The 27,198-nt window shown below is 43.1% G+C and overlaps 1 protein-coding gene across 16 annotated transcripts in view; it reads right to left on the reverse strand.

Annotated features, from left to right (window-relative positions):
* Positions 1-15,421, reverse strand: part of BPTF (bromodomain PHD finger transcription factor) — a 138,478-nt gene extending 123,057 nt beyond the window's left edge. For 14 of the 16 annotated variants that reach the window (XM_061177096.1, XM_061177092.1, XM_061177090.1 and 11 more), the window contains exon 1: positions 14,806-15,421. In XM_061177096.1, the coding sequence (XP_061033079.1) occupies positions 14,806-15,421 (616 nt within the window). The remainder of the gene's footprint in view (positions 1-14,805) is intronic. The other 2 variants (XM_061177093.1, XM_061177095.1) reach the window with 2 other exon arrangements.
* Between the last annotated feature and the right edge of the window lie 11,777 nt (positions 15,422-27,198).

Here is a 27,198-nt window from a genome sequence, read left to right on the forward strand (position 1 = left end):
AAATGCTGGACTATTTCCTCAGACAAGTCTCAATATAGCTATGCAAGCATTAGAAGGAAAAAGGACAAGAAGAGAAATTCCACACAGATTAATATGTGCGTTTCTGAAATGCTTTTTAAGTTCCATAAATAGAATACACTGTAAACAGACCTCAAAGGAGGCAATGTTAACATCCTGAAATCAAGCAGGAAGCCATAGCAGCAAAATGTAGAAATGACACCTACTGAACACTGTCATTCAGTATGAATCACTTGGCCATGCAGTCTCCCAAGTGTGTGAATCCTAGAACACATCCATGAGTAGAGAAGAGTGTAAGCATGAGCTTTCTCAGCAAATCTTCTGAGGTTCCATAATTGCAATTTAACGTCGGTTAAGTAACAAAAGAAATCCACTCAAAAAGTGATGTCTTTTCCTTGAAAACTATTGAAGCAATTAAATCATTTGTCCAGAGACTCCTGAGAAAGAGGTTTTATATAGGAGAACTCAGACAACTGAAACGACACACCAGTATGTGACAATTCAGTTCACATACCAACTTTTACAATATAGGAATTCCCTGAGTTATCAAACTAAATTTCTCACCTAAAAGTCTCTGAATTTTAATTCTTCTTTCCCTTTTGTCCTGCATCTACGACTTAGCTTAATTTTATCAGGACCATGGCAGATTTTCTAAAACTGAAGGTTAGCTGACTACCTCTTCCCCTACCCCAGAGAACAACAAATGATGCCATCATCGCAAAGATGAGCCCAAGTCTCACTGCAGAAATTCAACACCATCACATCCACAAATAACGCTGGGCTGACAGGCTTAACAGAGACGAACCACAGCCGAGTGCTGGGGCTACCCAGGCCGCGCAGGATTCAGAGCAAATAAAAGGCTAGAGGAAAAGGGATGCTAGGTAAATTCTCACAGTTTAGCAGAAGCAGACTGACGACAGTAACACGGTCAGCCCAAGAGAACTTTGTGTGACGATATGAAGTGACCCAAATGTTCTACATCACACATGGTTACTGGGCACTGGAAATGTAGCTAGTGTCAATGAAGAACTGAAGTTTGAATTTTACTTAATTTAAATTTAAATAGCCCCACGTGGCTAGTGGCTGCCATACTGGACAGGGCAGAACTAAGGGTGAAAAGAATCTAGAGATTTTTTTTTGACTCATACACTCAGTTCAACAATTACCTGTGCTGCCTATTGCATGCTAGAGACTGAGCAGCATTAAGGAGAGGAGATGAATGAGAGCCTCCTGGCCCTAAGACAGGTTCGGATTAAGGAGACAGCCAGATAATTAGAGTCCATTTCAGTACAATGTCTTAACAAATAAAGATATGATGATGAAGGGGTTAAATAATCCTTCCTAAATGATTATGTACTTAATAACAGAGCCTCAGAATACATGAAGACTAACAGAACTCCAAAGAGAAATAGGCAAATCCATGACAGTATTTGTAGACTTCAACAATTCTCTCTTGGTAATCAATAGAACAAGCAGGTAGAAAATCAGCAAGGATACAGAAGACCTTCATAATGCAACCAACTTGACCTAACTGACACTTATGGAACACTCTATCCACCCGCAGCAGAATATACCTTCTTTCCAAGTACACTTGGAACATTCACCTAGACCGACAACGTTTTGGGGCACAAAACAAACCTCTAAAAATGTTCTACAAAATTAAAGTCATACAAAGTATGCTTTCTGAACACAATGAAATTAAATTAGAAATCAGTAACAGAAAGAAAGAAACCTAGAACACCTTCAAATATTTGGAAACTAAACAACATATAAATGCACATGGTCCTGGGGGGTTAGGGAGAGGTAAAGGAACTTAGTCTCACCTAAGGAAAAGGGAATGGTGACCAGAGAAGACAAGCTGGAGAAGGTGATGGATGGGTGACTAGGAGTTAATCATCACAGCAGTGAATAACTATGAGGTGTTTTTTTTTTTTTAATAAATTTATTTATTTTGTTTATTTATTTTGGGCTGTGTTGGGTCTTCGTTGCCGCACGCGGGCTTTCTCTAGTTGCGGCGAGTGGGGGCTACTCTTCGTTGCGGTGCGCAGGCTTCTCACTGCGGTGGCTTCTCTTGTTGTGGAGCAAGGGCTCTAGGCGAGCGGGCTTCAGTAGTTGTGGTGCGCGGGCTCAGTAGTTGTGGCTCGCGGGCTCTAGAGCACAGGCTCAGTAGTTGTGGCGCACGGGCTTAGTTGTTCCGTGGCATGTGGGATCTTCCCGGACCAGGGATCGAACCCGTGTCCCCTGCATTGGAAGGTGGATTCTCAACCACTGCACCACCAGGGAAGCCCCACTATGAGGTGTTTGAGGGGAACTTTTACAAAGAATTCAGTATTACTTGACAATCAAATTCAAGGTGAAGAGAAATAAGTTGTGAATAAAGAGAGAAATAAAGGAGATTTAGAAGTCAATTCAACCTTGACCATATCCCAACTAACCAATCTATCACTAAGGTGTGACATCCTAAATACTAAATTATTTTTTGAATATTTCTCTCCAAGGTACAAAATCTGTCACCTGGTCTACTTCAACAGCCTAATTCCCTTCATCAATTCTTATCCCACTCCAATTCATTCTCTATTCTACAGCCAGAGGGACTTTTTTTAAAAAAACACCAACCTGCTCACAGCACTGCTGACTCTGAAATCCTTCCTGGTTTTCCCTCCAGTCCATTGCACGTGGTGATCCTATGGCCTAGAATCCTCTTTCCCCTCCCCTCCGCCAGCTACTTCCATTTGGAGCTCACCTGTCACCTCTTTAGGGAGGCCTTTTCTGACACTTCCCCCCCCCCCACGCCCATGAAGTCATTCTCACTTGCCCCTTTTGGAAGCACTTCTCTCACTGTTACACTGGCTACCTTCCCTGCTGTTTCAGGGCAGGGGCCATATCTGCTTTATTCGTGGCTGCATCCCAGAGAGTGCCTGGAACATAGTAGGTTCTCAACAGGTATTTTTAAAATAAGTGAACAAATAAATGAAGCAACAGAAGATGAGGCTGGTAGAGGAAGCAAAAGCCAAGTCAGAACTATCCACCTACACTAAAGCACATAATCATTTTCCCACAGAAGATTTTTAAGAAAGAGCATAACATGGTCAGATTTGTCTCAGAGCAGAGCAGTATGTACGTGGAAGATGGATATGAGAGATGAATGGACAAAAGGAGGCCAGGCAGGCAGGCAGGCTGTTTCCTTAAGAGGCCAAGTAAGGGATAAAGAAGGCCTGATTTAGGTAACCATTCGCACGGATGGACAAGAGAGCTGAAATATATTTAAGAGATATATAAGATGTAAACTTCACAGGACCTGGTGACAAGCCTGCACATGGAGGGTGAGGCATAGGGAGGGGTCTGGTACTTCCTCACTTCTGACTTGGGCAATTCAGTGGGCAGTGCCATTATTCACTGAACAAGGAAATGGGAGGTTAGGAGCAGTCTCTAAAGCATGAATTCTATTTGGAACCTGTTGAATTGGATGTGCCTACAGGACTTCTAAGTGGAGGGGTTCAAGAAGTATTCACTAATCCATTAGTTAAAACACAGGAAGGAAACCATGACTACAGAGATTTGGGTGTCAGAGGTCATGGAAGCATTAAATTTTATTGGTCAAAAAATGCAAATTCAAACAAGAGAAACAAGAGAGCTTTTAACCCACTGGATGCAAAGATGGTTTATAAATAACCGGTGCTGGTGAAATGGGCACTTTCATACACTGCTGGTGGAAATATATTTCTAATATTTATAATATAATGACACATATTGTATTATTATAATATGTATATTATACATTACCTAATATATATGTTATATAATATTTATAATATATTAGTAATACATAGTAAAAGCCTTAAAAAAAACCAGGAATGTGAACCAAGATTTATCTAAAGGTTTAGTCACTACAGGTAATCACAGCAAACGCAAACAGTCGGCCCTCCGTATCCAGAGGTTTGGCATCCAAGGATTTCGAGGGCCAACTGTACAACACCATTTTATATAAGAGTCTTGAGCACCAGCAGATTTAGGTATCATGGCGGGGGGGGGGGGGGGTCCAGCCGCCAACTGCCCGCAGATACCAAGGAATGACTGTACAGCACAGCTTAACTACTTGGTAAAGCCTTAGGATGGGATCTTATGTAGCTATGAAAAGTTATTATATCAGCCCCCTCCTATTCCAATAAATCCTATACACCAAAGCCAGATTATTTTTCAAAAAGCTCAGCTTTTTTTTTTTTTTTGGCTGCACCACATGACATGCGGGTCTTAGTTCCCCAACCAGGGATCGAACCCATGTCCCCTGCAGTGGAAGCGTGGAGCCCTAACCACTGGACCGGCAGGGAATTCCCAAAAAGCTCAGCTTTATCATGACATACGCCAGTTTTAACACATTCAATGACTACACACTGCCTACTAAGTTCAAATTCCTCTGATCGGCATTTATTCAAATTGGATCAAAACATAATCTCCACTTCTCTACAGTCTTGCCTCCTCCACACTCAGACCTCAAGTACGCAGTCCCTGAACGTTCACCTTCCTGTCATCTGTTACCTTTGACCTCCTCCTTTCTCTTTCTGTTCAACCTCTACCTGGAGAAATCCTACCCAATCTTCAAGAAATATCTCAAATTCAACCTTGTTCTTGACACCATTTCTGATCTTCCAAATATATAGAATATGATCTCTCTCCCTAATTTAATTCTCTGTTTTTCTTACAGCACTTACCACAGCCTGCCCTATATTATTTTATATTTATGCACTGTGTTATTATTCCCTCTTGAAAGAATAAAGACCTGAGAGTAGGGACCGTTTCTTATCCATCACTGGATCTCTTTGAAGGCTTTAACACAGTACCTTGCACGCTGAATAAGTATTAGATAAGTTATTTTTTAACTGTTTTGTAAAGAAATACTTAATGAAACTTCACTTTATATATGATAAATATGAAACATGAGCTAATATCTTTTTCCTCTCAACACTTGGTAAACTGACAACAAAGAAGTACAAAAGGTAAAAACATACTAGAACAAAGAAAAAAGAACCACAATGAGGTATCACCTCACACCTGTTATTATGGCTATTATCAAAAAGACAATAACAAGTGTTGGTGAGGATGTGGAAAAAGGAAACCCTTATGCACTGCTGGTAGGAATGTAAATTGGTGCAGCCACTATGGAAAACAGTATGAAAGTTCCTCAAAAAATGAAAAATAGAATTACCATATGATCCAGCAATTCCACTTCTGGATATATCCAAAGGAAATCACTATCTCAAAAAGACATCTATACCCCCCACGTTTACTGCAACATTATTTACAATAACCAAGACATGAAACAACCTAAGTATCCACTGATGGATGAATGGATTAAAAAAATGTGGGGTATACACACACACACACAAAATATGGAATATGATTCAGCCATAAAAAAAAAGGAAATCCTGCCATTTGTGACAACATGGATGGACACTGAGGGCATTATGCTAAGTGAAATAAGTCAGACAGAAAAAGACAAATACCATATGATCTCACTTATATATGGAACCTAAAAAACAAGCCAACAAACAAGCTCATAGATACAGAGAACAGACTGATGGCTGCCAGAAGCAGGGGATAGGGGGTGGGCAAAATGGGTGAAGGGGGTGAAAAGATATAAACTTCCAGTTATAATATCAATACAAATAAGTTATGGGGATGTACTGTACAACATGGTAACTATAGTTAAGAGTGCTATATTGTATATTTGAAAGTTGCTAAGAGAGCAGATCTCAAAAGTTCTCATCACAAGAAAAAAAACATGTTTTTGTAACTATGTATGTTGACAGATGTTAACTAGACTTACTGTGGTGATCATCTGGCAATGTATATATATATCAAACCATTATGTTGTACACCTGCAACTAAGATCATGTTGTATGTCAATTACACCACACTTGAAAAAAAAAAAAAAAAGTTGGCTCAGGGTTCCTAACAAGGAAATTCAGTGAAGTGTGCCTACTCCAAGGTGTGAGCCCTAGTCACCCTCCCTCATCTGGCTTCCCAGGATATTGGTCACGTGCCCTCGGACCCCTACTCCCAGCCCCAGGAAAAAAGATTTAAGAAATCTTCCATTAAGAAAGCAAATAGAGGGCTTCCTTGGTGGCGCAGTGGTTAAGAATCCGCCTGCCAATGCAGGGGACACGGGTTCGAGCCCCCGTCCGGGAAGATCCCACATGCCGCGGAGCAGATAAGCCCGTTTGCCACAATTACTGAGCCTGTGCCCTAGAGCCCGTGAGCCACAACTACTGAAGCCCACACGCCTAGAGCCCGTGCTCCTCAACAAGAGAAGCCACCGCAATGAGAAGCCTGGCACCGCAATGAAGAGTAGCCCCTGCTCACCGCAACTAGAGAAAGCCCGCGCACAGCAACAAAGACCCAATGCAGCCAAAAATAAATAATAAAATAAAATAAATAAATTTATAAAAATTAAAAATTAAAAATTAAAAAAAAAAAGAAAAATAAAAGAAAACCACCCAATTACAAACTGGGCAAAGGGAGTTCCCTGGTGGTCCAGTGGATAAGACTCTGAGCTCCCAATGCAGGGGGCCTGGCTTCAATCCCTGGTCGGGGAACTAGATCCTGCATGCATGCTGCAATTAATTAGTCCACATGCTGCAACTAAAGATCCTGTATGCCGCAACTAAGACCCAGCACAGCCTAAATAAATAAATAAATAAATATATTTTAAATGGGCAAAATATTTCAACAGACACTTCACCAATGATTTTCTTCACAGACAGCAAATAAGCACATGAAGAGATACTCAGCATTACTAATCATTAGGGATGATTGACTGATAAAGATACAGTGATATGGGAAAACCTTGCCGTATATCAAGGAAAAACAGTTTGTTTAGTGTCATCCTAGTTATAACTTTTAAAAACTGTGTAGATAAAAGGTTACAGTAAATGGAATAAAAAATATATATATATACAGAAGCATGTCTAGTGAGTATCTTTGGTTGGTGGGATTACAGATGATTTTCATTTTCATCTTTATATTATATGTATTTTCCCAAAGGAGTAAATCTACACTATTTTTAAATTTTTCACTGCAATTTTTAAAAACTTGAGAATAAATGAGATCTCAGGGGAAGGAGGGAGACAGTGAGGGGGCCAGGGGCTGGTTTGAAAACCTGGAAACATGGTGTTTAAGGAACAGGCAGAGGAAGATGGCATGGAGGAGAGGAACTACCAGAGAGCTGAAATTATCAAGAGCACTATTTCTACTTTAACTGACCCCTGTAAATAACTAAAGTAAATGTATTATTTATTATAGTTCTAGAATAAATCAGATGTTAGGTAAACTGAATGTTTTGAATGGGTAAGTTAAACATTTAGTAATTCTTTTAAAGAGGGGAAATAAAGCTCTATTTTAATGTACATTTTTATTTAATGTGGTCCTTAAAATATTTTTATACCTTGTGAGTCGGTTGACAGCTTTCGACAGAATAAAATACTACCTCACTACATTGTAAGAAAGGTCCCTATATCCCTACAGAATATCCACTTTCAGTTCAGGAACAAATCGACAGACAATAATAGCTACTATTTATTGAATCTTTACTATATATATGCCAGGCACTGTTCTAGGCACTTCACATGCATTAACCCATTCAGCCTTCACAACACCCTGAATTCAGTACTATGATATCTCCATTTTACAAAGGAGGAAAGTGAGGTACAAAGAGTTAAGCAAAATGCCCGTCATCACAGAGCCCAGATTCAAACCCATGAGGACTGGTTCCAGATCCTTCACTCTTTAAAACTCTGTGCTACATGCTACCTCCCTAGATCCTTGACATTCATAAAAGATTTATCTAAAATTCTGAGACTCTCACGTATCATGACAGCCTAAGATTTTGTGGTGGGCTGACATATGTGGGTGCCTCCGAAGCCTGCCAGACGCCCTCACACTGACTATGTGGAAAAACGACTCCACTTACACTGCTCCTTCTCTGACAAACCCTGGTATAAATTCTCCAAACTGACCTAAAGCAATCCAAAAATCATAGATATTTTGGAAGATTTACAAACCAGCTCTCATTCATCCTAAGAGAACTGTTTTAAAACTACTGTAATGAACAAAATAAGTCTGGTTATAAAGATTCTATTAAAATTGTATTTGTAATAATCCAGCTATTCCACTCCTAGGATATACCCAAGAGAAATAAACACATCTTGTCCAGACAAAAACCTATACGTGAAGGTTAGCAGCAGTATTATTCATAACAGCCAAAAAGTAGAAACAATTCAAATGTCCATGAAGTGATGAATGGATGAGCAAAATGTGGTATATCCATATAATGGAATATTATTTAAATATAGTGCTGTTACATGCTCCAAGATCCAAGAACCTTGAAAACATTATGCTAAGTGAAAGAAGCCACATATTGTATGATTCCTTTCATAAGAAAGTTCCAAAAGAGACAAATCAACAGAGAATGAAAGTAATGGTTGCCAGGGGATGAAGCAGGGGAGGGAGAGAACAGGGAGTGACTGCTATGGATATGGGTTTCTTGTTGGGGTGAGAAAAAATGTTCTGGAATTAGGTAGGGATGATATATTCACAACTCTGTGAATATACTAAAAACCACTGAATAATACACTTTTTTTAAAGGGTGAATTTTATGGTACGTATACTGTATCTCAATAAAGCTGCTATTTTAAAAATGCAAAATTTTTGTGTGTGTGTGTGTATATATACATATATATATATATATATAATTAAAAAAAATTTTTTTTTTGCCACGCCAGCTTGTCGGATCTTAGTTCCCCGACCAGGTATTGAACCTGGGCCCTCGTCAGTGAGAGCTCAGAGTCCTAACCACTGGACCACCAGGGAATTCCCAATTTTTTGGTATTTTTTAAATGCAATTTTTATTAATACTGCTCAAAAATAATTCAGTAATTTAGATGTCCAATGTTAGCTCTTACTGTTACTATTTTTAAAAATCAACCAGCAATCAAAAAATACTTGAGGGGCTTCCCTGGTGGCGCAGTGGCTGACAGTCTGCCTGCCAATGCAGGGAACACGGGTTCGAGCCCTGGTCTGGGAGGATCCCACATGCCGCAGAGCAGCTAAGCCCGTGAGCCACAGCTACTGAGCCTGCGCCTCTGGAGCCCGCGCTCCGCAACGGGAGAGGCCGCAACAGTGAGAGGCCCGCGCACCGCGATGAAGAGTGGCCCCCCGCTCGCCGCAACTGGAGAAAGCCCTCGCACAGAAACGAAGACCCAACACAGCCAAAAATAAATTAAAAAAAAAAAAAAAATTCTATGAGAACAAAGTTTAAAAAAAAAAAAATACTTGAGGAATGTAACTTAGTATCTAGAAAAATATATAAAATAATTTGATACATACCAGTAGACAAAACAATTAAAACATTATATTTAGCTATATGCATTTTAATACTATCTGCATTTTACTATCTTTTAAAGTACATTTTGTAAGTTTTTTTTTTTAAAGAAATGTTGTCTCCTGAGGCTTATCATTTTAAAGAACTGAAAGCATGAAAAAATTAGAATAATGAGGGTCAGTGCTAAACTAGTGCTAAATTATGAAGATGAGGCTATAACTGCTAAAAGAGGCATTCAAAGAGAAGAGAGGACTTCCCTGGCAGTCCAGTGGTTAAGACCCCATGCTTCTACTGCAGGGGGCGCGGGTTCGATCCCTGGTCGGGGAACTAAGATCCCACATGCCAAGCGGTGCAGCCAAAAAAAAAAAAAAAAAAAAAAAACAGAGAGAGAGAGACGAGACCAAGGTGAGCAACAGAACTCTGGGAGGACTTCTAGGAAGAGCTCCCCAGAGCATGGCTAAGGACCAGGGAGGGAGCAATCTACCCAATGCAGAGGGCATCTACTAGGATTTGCTCCTGTCTATGTCACACAGACTACCAGTCTGCCACCACTACCACCACCTTCTCACCCCTGGCACCCCCCCACCAAGGATCTGCAGTCACAGGGAGGACATGGGGTCTTGAAGAGGGAGGAAAGGCAGACCTAACGGAACAGACCAGAGCTCCTGGCCTTAATATCCTCAATCCTGCTGCACACACACATTTCAATACCCAGCTCCACTTCCAAATATACACCAGAAGAGTGCTGAGCCTGAGCCGTACACAGACCATCTATCATTGCATACCTCAGACGCACCTCTCTAATACCCACAGGTCATGTTGTCCAACTTTTTACTAACTCTTTGGGGTCCCCATTTTCTTTCTTTTAATTCTCATGTTTAACCTCTTCAGGTACCAATACCTGAAAACAGATCTCATTAATTTCCCTTATAATCTTGAATTCCTGTTGCTACTGAAAGCACTGCCATTCTTACAGAGGCATATCTGATGCATTCCTCTGTCTACACTTCTGATGCTGGAGAATTCTGAAGTACCTCCTGAATTGATCTTCCCATCCAGGGCTACGAAACCCATCCAGATCCCCACCAGTTATCTGTCCTCTTCCAATCCATCCTGCAGAACAGAAGTAACGCTAAACTTCCTGATGTCCCCCTGAAATCATATCCCGTTTGTTTCCAGATCTTCTGATTGATCCCCAATACCCACAAAGGAAATAGATCTGAAATAGACAGGAGGGTGGGAGGGGAGGAGGCTTCAGAAATCACCTCTTCCATTAATTCTCTCAATTTGTGGGGGAAGGAACTGGCTGCATCGGTGATTTAACAGTATCCACGATTTGATTTGGTTTTGTTTCATGCTCCCACATGGTGCTGATAGGAATACAGCAAATCCCTTGGGTGTTCCAGGAGTGAAAAATGACTGAGGATCACTGATCTACCCCAATTGTTATCCTACAGATGAGGGAGAGAGGAGATGCTATAGCCTGGTTCTCTAAGTACTGCCCAACAATGGTGCTTTAGTTTTTTATTTCCTATTCACATACTCAGGCTCTTGCTAAACCTCGTTACTTAAGACGGCCTGCACTTTAGAATCAGCGCCCTGCTTCATGCTGCTCCCTCCCTTCTTCTGTCCACCCTCACTAGCCACATGCCCATCCAGGAAGCATACGCCCACACCAACTCCCCCAAACAGGGTATGATCTCGCCCTCCTTTAAATCTCCACTGCACTTTGTACCTCACTTGTAGCAATCAGGAATTCCAAGTACAATGAAAAAGATATTTGGTTGACACCGGTGAGAATAAATACTGCCACCAGGCAACAAATTCTGCTTCAGATAAATCTACAGTTCATTCATGGCACCTACGCCACCCATCTCCACTGTCATAATCCTTAGAGCACAGGTCCCCAACCTTTTTGGCACCAGGGACCGGCTTCATGGAAGACAATTTTTCCATGGACGGGGTGGGGGGGTGGGGGGGGTGATGGCTCAGGCGGTAATGTGAGCGATGGGGAGCGCAGACGAAGCTTCAGTCCTCAGCGCTCACCTCCTGCTGGGCAGGCCGGTTCCTAACAGGCTGCGGACTAGTACCGGACCCGGGGGTTGGGGACCCCTGCCTTAGAGGACATAAATCACGAACTCTCCCAGGGCAACACCAGGGCTTTTGCTTTCTGAAGTCATCAGAAGCTCCAAATTTCAAAATACCACCTAGGTATTCTCAGAAGTTCCACACAAGTTAAATGCAAGAACTATTCTGTTTAAAGTCTGATTTAACTTTTTTGAAGTAGCAAATGCTTGATTTCAAGGTGCTGTCAGAACTTTACCAAATGCCTATTCAAAACAGATTTTCTATACAATCCTTCTCAATGTACTGGCAAACTATGTCATAAAACCTACAGGCTAAAATAACTCTAAATTTTAACAATAAAAATAAAAGCCTTATTCAACCAAATGCCTTGAATTTAAGCAAAACTACATGATTTCAATTTTGTATTAACAAATTGTTATACCTATAGTAATATCTGTCATGTGAGTACCTTACGTACCCATTTAAAATTTCTCTCCATTAAAAGGAAAACATTTCACCTCCAGTGAATAAACTTTTTTAAATATATGGTTTTAGAAAATTAAGCTAGTAACATCAACCAGTCTTCGCATCAACAGGTATATTACCTACAAAGTACTCAACATATGAATAGATGAATGAGTAATTTCTTATACTAGGAATTGAATATTTAGTACTTTAGCCAACATTCTAGTTTACAAAGCTTAATCTTCTTCTCTAAATTACCAATAAAGTATATTCCTCTCTGAGCCCTGACAATACAGCTAGATTCAAATCCACCAAACATATTTATTTATGAGCTTTGGGGATATCTTAAACCATCTAGAACATTTTTCCTTCCAAAGCACATACATACACATTTACCTAGAAGTACAGACAATAAAACTGATGAAACAAGTGCTTAGCCTAAACAACTCACTGTCATGCATTGTTATTCTAGGCAAGTAGACATATTCTAAAAGTTTAGAAGGCAAGATGTATCATCTCTTCTACAATCTTGAGAAATAATGTTTCAAAAAGTAAAACATCTAACAATCTTGAGAAATAATGTTTCAAAAAGTAAAACATCTAACAGGTTAACACCACATCCAATAAAGAAAGGAAAATGCCTGGCAAGCAATATGAAACAGCAGCTCAAAACCCACTAACTCTGCTACTAAAAACATTCCCTGGTCAAAGTATCAAAATCTAATTAGACCAATATTTAGTTTCCCCAATCCAAAATATTTAGGAATTCTGGCACCCACAGTAGAATTAGCCCAACTTCATCTATTACAAGTTCTCATCTACTAACAATCATCTGTCCAACCAATCTCTGATGAGCACCGGCTGTGTGCGAGACGCTGTACTAGGAACTGCAGGGGGTGTAAGATTACTATAAGGATGTATAATCCATAATTTCACGTAAAGATAGGACAACCATACACAAGGTAGACTACGAATGTCATCAGAAAAAACGAAATGTCATGGAAGTACATAAAGATATAAGCATCTTTTTAAAAAAGGATACCTAACAACAAACTGTAATTTAACTCAGCATATACATGGCTCTCAACCCTAAATATTATTTGCTAGGCCTTCAAAGAGGAGTTAAAGTTAGCTGAACCACCCTGCCAAAACGCCTTAGCTCTGTCTCATCTGAGAAAACTTCCTCCAGTAGTGTAATTTACTCTCCACGGGTCTTTCCATTCTGGGCTCTTGGTAGAAAAGACCACATGTGATTTCTTAAAGTAAAAACTATTACTATAAAAGACGTACTAAAATTAAGTTGGCAAGAAATGAAGAATGGTGTGTAGTCCCTCCTACATACAGGACACGAACACTTGACATTTGATTCATTCCTTTCATTCTCCTGCCAGCTCTCCCCACACCCGACCCCAAAGACAGGCAGATATTCTGTCAGGCAAAAGAAATTACCTTTTTCATGTGCTGTTAGGACAATCTAAACAGGTTTACATCTGACTTAATACTCATACTCCTCCAATGAGTATTTAGGCATTTATTACAAAACAGACACATTTAAATATAACCACTTCTACTATCCTAGTCTCTTTTAAAACCAAGTGACACACCTTTATCACTTTGTTAAGATCCTATTCCCTCACGAACTTCACTTTGTAAATGCTCTGAAAACTGGATTCTAATTTAGTTAATCCAGATTAACAAAAATATAAAGGAAAAGTCTTGTAGGTTATCGCTATAAGTTACGGGTTTTTTCACAATTTAGTAAGGCGCAATTACGTATTTAATACAAAGCAGCCATTGTGTGTGTGTGTGTGTGTGTTTTAAATAAACAAAATGCATCTCAGCACCAGCCTAGAGGAACTCTGAGAAAACAGGAGAGGAGTCACCATGGAGAAATTCATTACAGATCAGGGAGGACTATTATCCTCAGAAACAGAATGAAAATAAAAAGTCATTTTGCAATAAATCTCCCTATACTTCTGCTGTGTGACTTGGGAGTTGGTCCAAAAGTTCATCTTCAGCAATTACGTCTGCATGATCAACTACACGTCTCTGCAACAGGTGACAGGAAACTGCATTTCTCAGGCAAAGGGATCAAATTAGTTAAGACGCATGTTCCTGAGGTCTCTTATTTTATTTTGCATTTTACCAAAATGATTTTGAATCAGATGAAATATTAAATTTGTTTTGGTTTCCTTTGGTTTTTCTGCTTCGCTTTTTAATCGGCCATTTACTCGCAACTGTTGCACGCGCCCATTAGCACTCAAGAATAAAAACAAACACACAGGACCAGACAAGGCTCCCCTACTAACCCAACTGATCCATTTCCTTAAGACACTTTTAAAACCACACAGCTCGAGATGTGAAGAGAAGCATGTTTTGTGTGTGTTTGTATGGCACAATCTGTCTAAATCCTGAATTCCCTTTTTAGGAACAGATATAGAATAAAAATCTAAAAGAAACCACATTAGAAATGCAAAGAGGTTTGCAAAAACAAGAGGCTTCTTTCATTCCAAAAAACCAAACCAAAACAAGAGGAGAAAAATGAATGCAATGGATGTGTGTGTGCCAAAGTTTCAACCCTGCCCGGTGGAGACACTGCACTGGCACAAATTTTTAAGAGGAAAAAGAGGGGGTTGGTGGGGGGAGAGGGAGAGAGAGCGCGAGTGTGTGGCCTGCGAACTGCAACAATGCAATCTCCATTTTGAACAATGCGCCTCTTTCCTCTTGTAAATCTAGTTTTTTGCCACTTGATGTGCCGTCGCATTTCCCCTCTGTCTGGGGGGGAGGAGGGGGTGGGGGGAGACCAGAGAGGGAGTGAGCGAGGGGAGAAGGGGGAGGAGGTGGGGAAGGAGTCTGCAGCAACTGGGCTGGGTGGGTACCTGGAGTGCTGCTATAGGTGCTATGGCTCCTGAAGCTGCTTTCCGTGCAATAACTGGCGTCGTCGTCGTCGTCGTCTTCCATCTCCTCCGGATAATCGGAGTCATCGTCGTCCTCTTCCATCTCATCCTCCTCGTCGTCCTCGGAATCCTGGGTCTCCTCAGCCTCGCCGTCCTCCTCCTCCTCCTCCTCCTCGGAGACCATGTCCTCCTCCTCCTCCTCCTCCTCGCTCTCGTGGTCATCGTACACCACTTTGTTGACGGCCCTCCGGGCCGGGGTGGTCCGGGCCAGGTGGCCGCCGCCGCCCCCGCCCCCCGTCCTGCCGCCCCCGCCTCCTCGCCCCCCCCGGCCCGGGGCGCTGGTGCTAGGGGGGGCCGGCGGCGGCGGCGGCTTCCTCCGGCTACTGCTGCCCCCCCTGGGCGAGCTCAGCCGCGTCTTGGGCGCCACCTCAGCCTGGGCGGCGGCCCACCTGCCCCGGCTGCTGCCGCGGTGCCGCGAGCGGAGCCCCCCGATGGGTCCGGACGTGGGCGGCGGCGGCGGCGGCGGCGGGGCCGGGGCGCAGCGCTCCGCAGCGGGAGCCGCGGGCTGCTTGGGCGGCCTGCCCCGCCGGCCCCTCATGTCGGAGCCGAGGCGGGGGGAGAAGGGAAAGCGGAGGGGGGAGGGGCGGGCGGAGGGGTGGCGGTGGGGGGCGCCGGGGCCGGGTGGGGAGGCCCGCGGGGCCGGGCGGGAGGGGCCCGGCCGGCGGAAGCGGGTGGAGGGAGAAGGCTCAATCCGAATTGCTGGGGCCCCACTCCGGATCGCCTTCAGCCGCCATCTTGTTTCTTCCCTCTCGCTCGGTGACTGGGGGAACCGACAGCGGCCGCAGGCCCGGAGCGCGGTCACGTGAGCTGCGCCGCCGACGAGCCTGGGACGGAGCGAGGCCGCACGGCGGCCGCTAGGGGGAGCGCGGCAACGCCGGGTCGTGGGCGGGGAGCCCCGGGTCCCCTCTGCTCGGCGTGGCTGGACTGCAGCCGCCGGCGGCTCCGGGGAGAGGGGCGCTCCCTCGCGAAGTGCCCCGGGCCGAAGGCCTCGGGAGCCGGCTGCCAAGCCTGAACTCACAGGGCCTCCTGCCCGCATCTCCCCTTCCCCGGCTCCAAGACGAGGGCCGGGAAGCCCCCAAATTCGTCCCCCTCCTGCCCCCTTGGGGAAACTGATGCTGAAAGAGCCAGAGAGGGTGTAGGGCAGGGGGGGAGACTCCAGCGACCGAGGGGGCAGGGCAGCGCCAGCAACGGAGGGAAATTACCTGGGGGCGGGGAGACGAGCCCCCAGAAATGTGAAACTCCGAAGGCTGGGCTCTAGAGAGTCCTGAAATTGAGCCCGGTGACAACTGCTCGGGGGCTGTGCCAGAAGCCACGCCCAAAGCTGCCAGACCCGGAGCGAGGGTCGCTCTGAAACTCTTCGGATAAAATCCCCACCCAAAAAGCCTTCGATAAACTTCAGAATGCAACTACATTCCAGTCTCCACCTTTCCCAGGGTCCCAGCTAGAAACTTGACCACCTCAGAAAGAACTTTTTTATTTGCTGTAGAAAGGGTAACTTCCCACCTCATACCTACTTTAATATGTTGTATGTTTGCGTTATCGGGAAATAATTTTAATCTCTTTACCTGACAAGTAACCAAGTCTCGGCTAAACCCAGGGAACGAATCATAATGATGAAATTTTAGGCATCCCCAGACCAACGCAGGGAGACTCAACTCGCAGTGGTCTGGGGCTAAGAGCAAGGTTTTATAAACATATTAATATTTATTGAAGCACGTGACCACCAAAAAGTGATTTAAGGAAAAATAGTTAACAGGATTCTGTCCACCAAGTGGCTTATTATAATGGAGTTAGAAGGATAGAACGCATATGTGAAATGAAAATGAACGTACAAGCATTAACTGCCAAATTCATTTATTCAATATAGTTCCACTGAGCAGCAAGGGTGGCAAACTTATATGCCTTCAGGGACCAGGTGACTAATGAAAGTAAATCAAGTGAGCAAGGTGAGGACTTTGGCGGATGGAAGTGCCTGTTTTGTTTAAAGAGCACAGCTTTGGGAATGTGGGCCTAAAATGGCCAGATCTTCGAATTTTTCAAGAGAAGGTGGAAATGTGCATTTCACATGAAATCTCTTGATTTTTAAACGTTGGCAACTGTCAGTTAAAAAAAAAAACACTTCAGATTGATCAAAATGAATGCAGTTCAGATACAGCCCAGAATCTACAAGTTTGCAACCTGTATCCTGCACTATATAAAGTACAACGCTATGTACTTAAATAGAAAGATATTAAAAATGGTGACAGCCTTCAGAGTTTACAATCTCATAACGGAAGAAACCTACTTTAAAATAGGTTCTCGGGACTTCCCTGGTGGTGCAGTGGTTAAGAATCCACCTGCCAATGCAGGGGACACCGGTTTGATCCCTGGTCCGGGAAGATCCCACATGCCACGGAGCAACTAAGCCCGTGCGCCACAACTACTGAGCCTGCGCTCTAGAGACCGTGCTCTGCAACAAGAGAAGCCACCGCAACGAGAAGTCCGCGCACCGCAACGAAGAGTAGCCCCCGCTCGCCGCAACTAGAGAAAGCCCGCGCGCAGCAACGAAGACCCAACGCAGCCAAAAAATATAAAATAAATTAAAAATAAATAAATAAAATGGGTTCTCATTAGGTATTAGAAGTGATCTAGAGATGATTTAAAGTATATGGGAGGGGACTTCCCTGGTGGTCCAGTGGTAAAGAATCTGCCTTCCGATGAGGGGACACGGGTTCGATCCCTGGTTGGGGAACTAAGATCCCACATGCTGTGGGGCAACTATGCCCGTGTGCTACAACAAAAGAACCCACAACAAAGATCCGGCATGTCACAACTAAGACCTGACACAGCGAAAAATAAATAAATAAAATTAAAAAAAATAAAGTATATGGGGGAATGTGTGTAGGTTACATGCAAATACTATGCCATTTTATATAAGGGACTTGAGCATGCTTGGATTTTGTTATCTGGGGGTGGGAGGGTACGGGAAGAGCTGTCCTGGAACCAATTCCCCGAGGATACCCAGGGACCATTGTAAATAGAATCCAAGCTCTCAAGCTCTTGTCTTCCAGCTGGCTCAGTAGGCGTGAATTCCCTGGGTTATTCCACTATTCCTTAAAGCCAGCTGCTTCTGGTTGTCGGGGTCCACAATACGGGGCTAGTGAATCTGATAGGACAGCCAGTTTCTTTACTTATTTCACTGTAAAGTTAGTTCCTTGATCAGATGCTGTTATGGACTAAATGTTTGTGTCGCCACAAAATTCGTAAGATGAAATCCTCCCCCCAATGTGATGTATTAGGAGATGGGGCCTTTGAGAGTTAATTAGGATTAGGTGAGATCATGAGGGTAGAGCCCGCATGAATGGGATTCCTGCCTTTATAAGATTATGAGAGAGCCTGCTTCCCATCTCTGCTCTCCTCTGTGTGAGGATATAATAAGTCGGCAGTCTGCAACCCAGAAGAGGGCTCTCACTAGAACCCAACCACACTGGCATCCTGATCTCAGACTTCCAGCTTGTGAGAAATAAATTTCTGTTGTTTATAAGCCCCACAGGCTATGGTAATTTGTGATAACAGCCTGAACTAAGACAGATACCATAATGTATAAGATACCATGATGGTGAATAAGGTATTCGGTAAACCCATTTAGGATGAGGATGGTAAAGGCATGGGTGGTAGGAAAGGAAATCCAAATTCAGTATAAACATCATCCCAATGAGGTTGACTCACTTAACCACCATGACAGAAATAATACATGATAATGATTCCTTCTAAAACGGGCACTCTGCAGTGGCAACAGTCAGACCAGCCTTGCGGAGGAGAACCCTGTGATGAGCTCATGACCCCAGTGAGCAGGCAGTGGGTTGACTAGGAAAAGGTTTTCATCCACCTGACCAGTCGTCTTGTTCACTAATTTATTAAAGCTTCTTTAGCAGTGGGGACATTTTTTTAAAAATTTATTTTATTGGGCTTCCCTGGTGGCCTAGTGGTTGAGAATCTGCCTGCCAATGCAGGGGACACGGGTTCGAGCCCTGGTCTGGGAAGGTCCCACATGCCGCGGAGCAACTGGGCCCGTGAGCCACAACTACTGAGCCTGCGCGTCTGGAGCCTGTGCTCCGCAACAAGAGAGGCCGCGACAGTGAGAGGCCCGCGCACCGCGAGGAAGAGTGGCCCCCGCTCGCCGCAACTAGAGGAAGCCCTCGCACAGAAACGAAGACCCAACACAGCCAAAAAAAACAAAAAAAATTTATTTTATTTTTGGCTGCATCAGGTCTTCATTGTGGCACGCGGGGTCTTTGTTGCAGTGCGCAGGCTTCTCTCTAGTTGTGGCCCGTGTGCTCAGTAGTCATGGCGCGCGGGCTCAGTTGCCCCGCGGCATGTGGGATCTTAATTCCCCGACCAGGGATTGAATCCGCGTCCCCTGCATTGCAAAGCGGATTCTTAACCACTGGGCCACCAGGGAAGTCCCAGCAGTGGGGACATTTTGATAAATATTCATATAGGATACCAGTACTCTCACTTTCTAGGTCTATTCTGAGGTTCATCTACAGCTACATTCTCTCTCCCAAACCTCCTTGTCACCAGCCTAAGTCCTTACCCACGTGGCCCGTGAATTGGTGTAGAGTCTTTCTCAAGGCAAAGAGAACCACAAGAGTACAACTCAAAGCTCTGCCCACTGGGAAGACTTCCTTTTGCCACTTCTAAGACCATTTTCAAGACCATCTTCAAGTGTAGCTAGAACACCTTAGCAGTCCACTGCCAGCTGATACCATCTGTTAAACCAAGCTCAAATGTCTTCCTTAGTCACCTAGTCACAGGAGTTTTCCATAAGGCCACGGTGTGAATTGAGGGACGAGTGGCAGTAAAATGGGAATAAACATACAGGCATACCTCATTTTATCCTGCTTCACTTTACTGCGCTTTGCAGATACTGTGTGTTTTTACAAATTGGAGGCCAACGTGGCAAGCAGCTGGCATGTCAGCTCCCATAAAGTGGAGGGTTCCTTCAACGTGAGAGGGGATGTAGGTTGGGTGAGATACGACAGAGAGAGACGTGAACATGAGTTGACTTGGACTTGGGTAACTTGGAGAATGATGTATCACAGGCCTACAGGTAAGACTCAGAAAGTCAGCACAGGAGCTGGTTTAGGAAGGAAGTGATTAGCTCTGTGACCTTAGATGAGTCACCCTGACTGGGCCCCAGTTTCCTCACAAATAAGTTAAGGTGCTGGGTTAGATCTGTACTTTGCAACCCTTTCACATTATAGCACCCAATGAAAACTAGAGGGGCTTATTGAATGTGATAAAATGTTTTCTTTATAGAATGTGATTATAATAGAAATTCAATACATAGCATTAGAGAAGATATTAAATTGTGAATTTGTTAACACTTTTCAAAAAGTCATTTTTATTAAATGAGAAACTTGAACTTGAATCCTAGTACCTAATTTTATATTCTCAGCTTTGTGTTTTAAATAGCTCGTTCCTGACTGAGACTCTTGAACAGTGATCTCTTTAAATGACAAGAAACTGTGTAGCAGTAGGTGACCCAAAGAAATTTAAACCATCTTTGATAACCGTTCAAACATTTACAACAGTAGAAATTATATTTAAGTTATATTTAAGGCTCTTCCTCTTCTTTCATTGACAAATGTGCTTATAAAATTTCTTGTGGATTTTTGATCCAATCCAACTTGTTCATAGCTAGTATTTCAAAACCATGATTGAAGCCCTAGTTTACAGAACACAGACACTATTAGAATAGTCAGTTCACAGTTTGGACATCATTTGTGGCACACCGGCCACAAACAGACAAAATTATCCAACATCAAAGTTTGTGGAGATGGAGTTTCTGAGCTGCCTGCACAGAACCCCCGCCACACACACGCACTCATTCACAACTTCCTGCCCGCTGGCTGCTCCTTACGTTCCTTGGGCACTTGGGACACAAACTCCTCCAGCATGTCTACGTAGGCAACGATGTGCCCTGCATCTGGCTGCCAGTGGTGGCCTCTTGCTCACTCTCAGACCCCGCCCCCCTCTCTGAAGGCCATCAGAGGATGAGGCTGTAGTGAACAGGGGTGACTGGTCCAGAGGCTCCAGCCACGCTGGGGGCTGGGAGGATGAACATCTCCGCCCGCCCATGCCTCATTCGCTGTGCACTAGTGTGTGTCATAGCTCCCTGGTTCGGCAGGTCTGGATTAGATCATCTCTATGGTTCCTTCCAATGCTAGCATCTGTGCTTATGATCCTGCGATGCTTCTTATTTAGGTAGGCTGAATTTGGCTTACTGACGGGAAAATGAGGTGGAAATGTCTAGGAGACAGTTTGAAATGTGGACCGAAGCTCTAGCGAGATTAAAACTAGAGGTATGATTTGGGAGCCAGCCTCATTGAGATGAAAGTGGCAGTCACGTGGATAAGTTAAACTACTATGAAAGGGAGTGCAGAGAGAGAAAAGAGCACCTCATACAGACCTTGGAGAATCATTTACATTTCAGAGATGACAGAACAGGAAGAGAAGTCTATTCCATGATGTAGAGAATGATCAGTCAGGGAATTCCCTGGCGGTCCAGTGGTTAGGACTCCGCGCTTCCACTGCAGGGGGCACGGGTTCGATCCCTGGTGGGGGAACTAAGATGCCACATGCCGCGCTGCATGGCCAAAAAAAAAAAAAAAAGAGAGAGAGAATGATTAGTCAGTATCAACACTAGCTTTGGGGGCCTTCCCTGGTGGCGCAGTGGTTAAGAATCCGCCTGCCAATGCAGGGGACACGGGTTCAAGCCCTGGTCCGGGAAGATCCCACATGCGGCAGAGTAACTAAGCCCGAGAGCGCCACAACTACTGAAGCCTGCGCACCTAGAGCCCGTGTTCCGCAACAAGAGAAGCCACCTCAGTGAGAAGCCCACGCACCACAACGAAGAGTAGCCCCCGCTCGCCACAACTAGAAAAAGCCCGCACACAGCAACAAAGACCCAATGCAGCCAAAAATAAATAAATAAATAAATTTTAAAAACAAAAAACAAAACAAAACAACAACAACAGAAACACTGGCTTTGGGGTAAGGCATAACCAAATGGAAAACAAGGGCTGATTGAGGAAACTGTACCCCAGACCTGTGAACCTCAAATACTACTTTTCCTCTGATCTCTTTGACCACTCCCCTCAGTTTCTTTTGTGGACTCATCTCCCTCCACCTACTGGCTCCAATGTCATTATACTCAGACTTCTGTCCTACTTACACATCGCCTGGACCCTCTCACCCACACCCGTGACTTCTGTTGCCACCCAATGAGCTCATGTTTCCCAAACCAGCATCTCTTGTCCAGACCTGTGCTCTGATCACCTGTTTCTCAAGCAATCATTTGATTAGTTTTCTCACTTCCCTGGTACCAGAAGTAAAAGCCCTCTGAATTTAAACACAAATATTCTGCTCACCCATCAGTCCTTATTTAGGGAGGAACACAGCCTGGCTCCAGCTGAGAAAACAAACGCCATCTGGGGACCTAAAATGTTTGTATCTTTGGAAGTATTCCGTGCAGTGAAATAGAGTCACCAACTTATCCCGATCTGCCAAGGACTTTCCCAGTTTTAGCCTGAGTCTTGCATCCTAGGAAACCTCTTGGTTCCAGGCAAACCCAGTGGTTGGTCACCTTCCACGGAGGTGTCCACTGTGAAGTACTAGCAAGGGCAAAGTTCTGGAAAGAGTGGCTGTGTCTATAAGAACAGACATTTTATGAATATTGGGGTGGCAGGGGAAAGCAGATATGCTCTAGCTATTCCCTAGGGCGCCCAGAACATTTGCAAAAGTCTGCAGGAGCAGGTGGGGGCAATGAGGCAGAGAAATTTGGGTACAAGGTAAATGTGGCCTCATTTAAACCCACAGGCTGGAGAGGCCCGGGGACTTTTGGAATATAATTACATAGCCAAGATGACACCACATACACAGTTTTGTCTAGGGCTTTTGTATCTGTAATTCTACAATACAGACTCGCAATTTAATGGATGCATAATATTCCAGGAGGATTTTGAGTTTGTTTCAATGTTTTTCCTATTACAAATAACACTTCATGAATATCTTTGTGCTAAAAGGTTTTCTTCTGTATTAAAATGTTTTTCAATAGTAATTTACAATTATCATTGATGGCACGTATACATTTTGAGATATTATCTCATTTAATCCTCTATATTAAAGCACCACTCTGGAGCAGGTATTATCTTCCTTAGATAGAAACTGGAGCCCCGAGGCCATGTCATTTGCCCATAAGCTAGAGCATGATGGAGCCAGGACTCGAAACCAGCACCACTATACACCTTTTAAAATATGCCGATGAATTTTGATAAGTTCAGGGCCGCATTGTCACTTGCCTGGGTTTGTTCTACTGAACCTCCCTGAGCCTTGCATCTGCATCTCTTTATTTCTGGTTATATGTGTTGCCCAAGTCATCACATGTATTTCTCTTTTGCATTTCTCCTACTGTGTTGTATTTGCTTGTTTACACATCTGTTCCACCTGCAGGTGGGGAGAGCCCACCAAGGGTAGAAATGCATCTTATTCATCTCCTCCCAACATACCTAGCAGAATGCAGTAGAGACGAGCGATTTGTTGTTGAATGTGCAAAAGGAGAACCAACTGGTAACTTAAGAGTGAAGGATTATGGGACTTCCCTGGCGGTCCAGTGGTTAAGACTTCGCCTTCCAATGCAGAGGGTGTGAGTTTGATCCCTGGTCTGGGAGCTAAGATCTCACATGCCTTGCAGCCAAAAAACAAAAACATAATACAGAAGCAATATTGTAACAAATTCAATGAAGAGTTTAAAAATGGTCTGCATTAAAAAAAAAAAAAATCTTTAAAAAAAAAAAGAGCAAAGGATTATTACAGGATTGAAGGGACTGGAACAACTTGATGGGTGAGGGCTGATGGTCTTGTGTGTGCCCAGAGAAAGTGACATCATCAGGGGCCAGGGGGGAGGGGAGGAAGGACTCGATCCAGGCAGACAAGCTATTCTGGACTGCGGGAATGGAGGAAGCAAATTTAGGGCGGTGGGAATGTCCACGGATGCCTTCACTTACTCACTCACTGGACCCAGCATGTTCGGGCAACAGTAAGAAGACTAAATGGAGATTTCCCTGGCTGTCCAGTGGTTAAGACTCTGTGCTTCCACTGCAGGGGGCAAGGGTTTGATCCCTGGTCGGGTAACTAAGATTCCACATGCCACGCAGTATGGCAAAAAAAAAAAAAAAAAAAAGACTAAATGTGCTGGGGCAGCTCTGTAATCCAGGGCAGGTTTCTTGACCTCTATTTTGTCATATGTAAAATGGGGACGATGACCACTGTACCCATCTCATAGGGTTGTTATGCATATTAAACAAAAGAATGCACACGAGGAGCCCAGTACAGTGCCTGAAACTCAGCAAACGCTGCTTAAAGTTAGGGATAATAATAATTATTATGATTCTATAATTATTACTTTATTAATAGGAGAACACTGAGAAGTGTGTGTACAGTGACATGGAATTGTCCAATGTTAATACTCAGGAATCAGGTCTGGATTCAGCCCTGGGGCTACCACATAATAGCATGATTTGCATAATTCTTTAACCTCTCTAAGTCCTAGTTTTCCCAGCTGTTAAAAATAAAGAATAGTACTTATTGCTTAGGACTGTTTCAAGGACTAAATGAAAAAAATTCACATAAAGCATTTAACACAGAGCCTGGTAACATGGGAAGTTCTCAAAAAGTTTGTCTTTTGATTATTATCTTTTAAGTACATGGAGGTTAAATCTCTACCATCCCATCGTCTCCCTGGGAAGAACACTGCAGTTCACATCAGCCCTGAGCCCTGCTCTGACTTACCCTTAAACTCTGTTAGCTAAGTGAATAATCTATTTGCAGTGACAGCACCTTAGATATGTTTTGTTCTTTACATTTGATGCACTTCTTTTGTAAAATAATTATTTTACTAGTTATACAAGAAAAGAATTAATATATTCTCCTGATTTAAACAATTAAAATATTGTAAATTCAAACCTAAGCCAAAATGAGATCCACTAGGATGGCTGTAATTTTTTTTTTTTTTTTGCCAAGTTGCTGATTTCTTTTTTTTTTTTTTATAGTAATCTTTTATTTATTTATTTATTTTTATATTTATTTTTGGCTGTGTTGGGTCTTAGTTTCTGTGCGAGGGCTTTCTCTAGTTGCAGCAAGTGGGGGCCACTCTTCATCGCGGTGCGCAGGCCTCTCACTATCGCAGCCTCTCTTGTTGCGGAGCACAGGCTCCAGACGCACAGGCTCAGTAGTTGTGGCCCACGGGCCCAGTTGCTCCGCGGCATGTGGGATCTTCCCCAACCAGGGCTCGAACCCGTGTCCCCTGCATTAGCAGGCAGACTCTCAACCACTGCGCCACCAGGGAAGCCCCCTATAATTTTTTTTAAAAAGGAAAATAACAAGTGTTGGTGGATGTGGAGAAATTAGAACCCTTATATATTGTTGGTGAGAGTGTAAAATGGTGCAGCACTGTGGAAAATACGTTGGCACCTCCTCAAAAGGTTAAACATGAGTTGCCATATGACCCAGCAATTCTACTCCTAGGTATATAGCCAAGAGAATTGAAAACATGTTCATGCAAAAACTTGTACACAGATGTTTATAGTAGCATCATTCATAATTGCCAAAAAGTGAAAACAACCCAATGTCCATCAACTGATGAATGGATATATCCATACAATGGAACATTATTCAATCTTTTATTTATTTATTGGCCGCACCCCGCAGCATGTGGGATCTTAATTCCCCAACCAGGGATCCAATGCGGGCCCCCTGCAGTGGAAGCGTGGAGTATTAACCGCTGGACCACCAGGGAAGTCCCCTATTCAATCTTTTAAAGGAAGGAAATTCTGACATATGCTTCGACAAGGTTGAACCTTGAAGACGTGCCAAGTGAAATAAGCCAGACACAAAAGGATAAATACCATACAATTCCACTTATATGAGGTCCCTAGAATAGTCAAATTCATAGAGACAGAAAGTAGGATGTAGTTGCCAGGGGCTGTGGGAGGAGGGAAATGGGGAGTTACTGTTTAATGGGTACAGAGTTTCAGTTTGGGATGCTGATAAAGTTCTGGAGAGGAATAGGGATGATGATCGCACAACAGTGTAGATGTACTTAATGCCACTGAACTAGACAGTTTAAAATGGTAAATGGATTTTATGTTTATTTTTCCACCATTAAAAAAAAAATGATGCTTAATGAAAGAAGCCAGACACAAAAGCCCACATATTGTATGACTTCAATACATGAAATGTCCAGAATAAGTAAATTCATAGAGACAGAAAGTAGATTAGTGGGTTGCCAGGAGATGGGAAAGGGGAAATGGGGAGTGACTGCCAATGGTTACAAGGCTTCTTTTTGGGGTGATGGAAATGCTCTGGAATTAGATAGTGGTGATGGTTGCATAACCTTGTGAATAGACTAAAACTCACTGAACTGTACAATTATTCAGTGAATTTTATGGTATGTAAATTATATTGCAATCGAAATTAATAAAAAATAAATAAGTGGTACAAGGAATGGGAAAAAATATATATAAACATGCTTTGTCTTCTTTCATTAGCTCTCCTCACCCTTTCCGCAACACAGTTACTCTCAACTGATACTATTATTATCAGTTAGTAAGGTTTCTAGTCCCTTTTCTAACATTTACATATATATATCTCCAGAGAAAATATGCAAGGTTGATTCGTTTTTTCTTTGTGATTTTGTACTTTTTAAATTTTTTCTTTTACTGAGTTTGCGATTCCACAACTTCCTTGCCCCGCCCCCCTCCATGGACTTTCTTTCTGCCTCATTTGGACTCTGCTCAAATTGACCTAGTTTTCTCTTTAATCAAGTCTTCAGGAACCAATTCATTACCATTAAAAATGATCTAACAAGCTTTATGTCGATCATTGTTAAAAAATTCTTTTTTTATTTTTGGATAATGCAATCACAAAGAATGTTACTTGACCAGTAAAAGACAATGCTTCTGAATAAAAACATATGCCAGCAGGCTTACCTGATGATAAAGATAAAGATGATTGCAGCTGAAAGCTGCATCTGCCAGACAATGGTTTTAGATTTTGTGTGCTCCCTGAAAGCCGTGAAAAATGTATCGCCCGGCATCTTGATAAAGAAATCAATTACCTACCTCTTTCTGAATGAAGAGAATGAGAGGATTTAAAAAAGTAATAACAACAAAAATGGCAAGAATAAAACAAACTGGGAAGAGACATATGTTTCAAGCTAGTATTGCGTTGCCTGAAAATAGCCTTTATGCGTTCATATATTCAGGGTGATTT

This window comes from Eubalaena glacialis, chromosome 19, assembly GCF_028564815.1.
Source record: "Eubalaena glacialis isolate mEubGla1 chromosome 19, mEubGla1.1.hap2.+ XY, whole genome shotgun sequence".
In the NCBI taxonomy this organism is placed as follows: Eukaryota; Metazoa; Chordata; class Mammalia; order Artiodactyla; family Balaenidae; genus Eubalaena; species Eubalaena glacialis.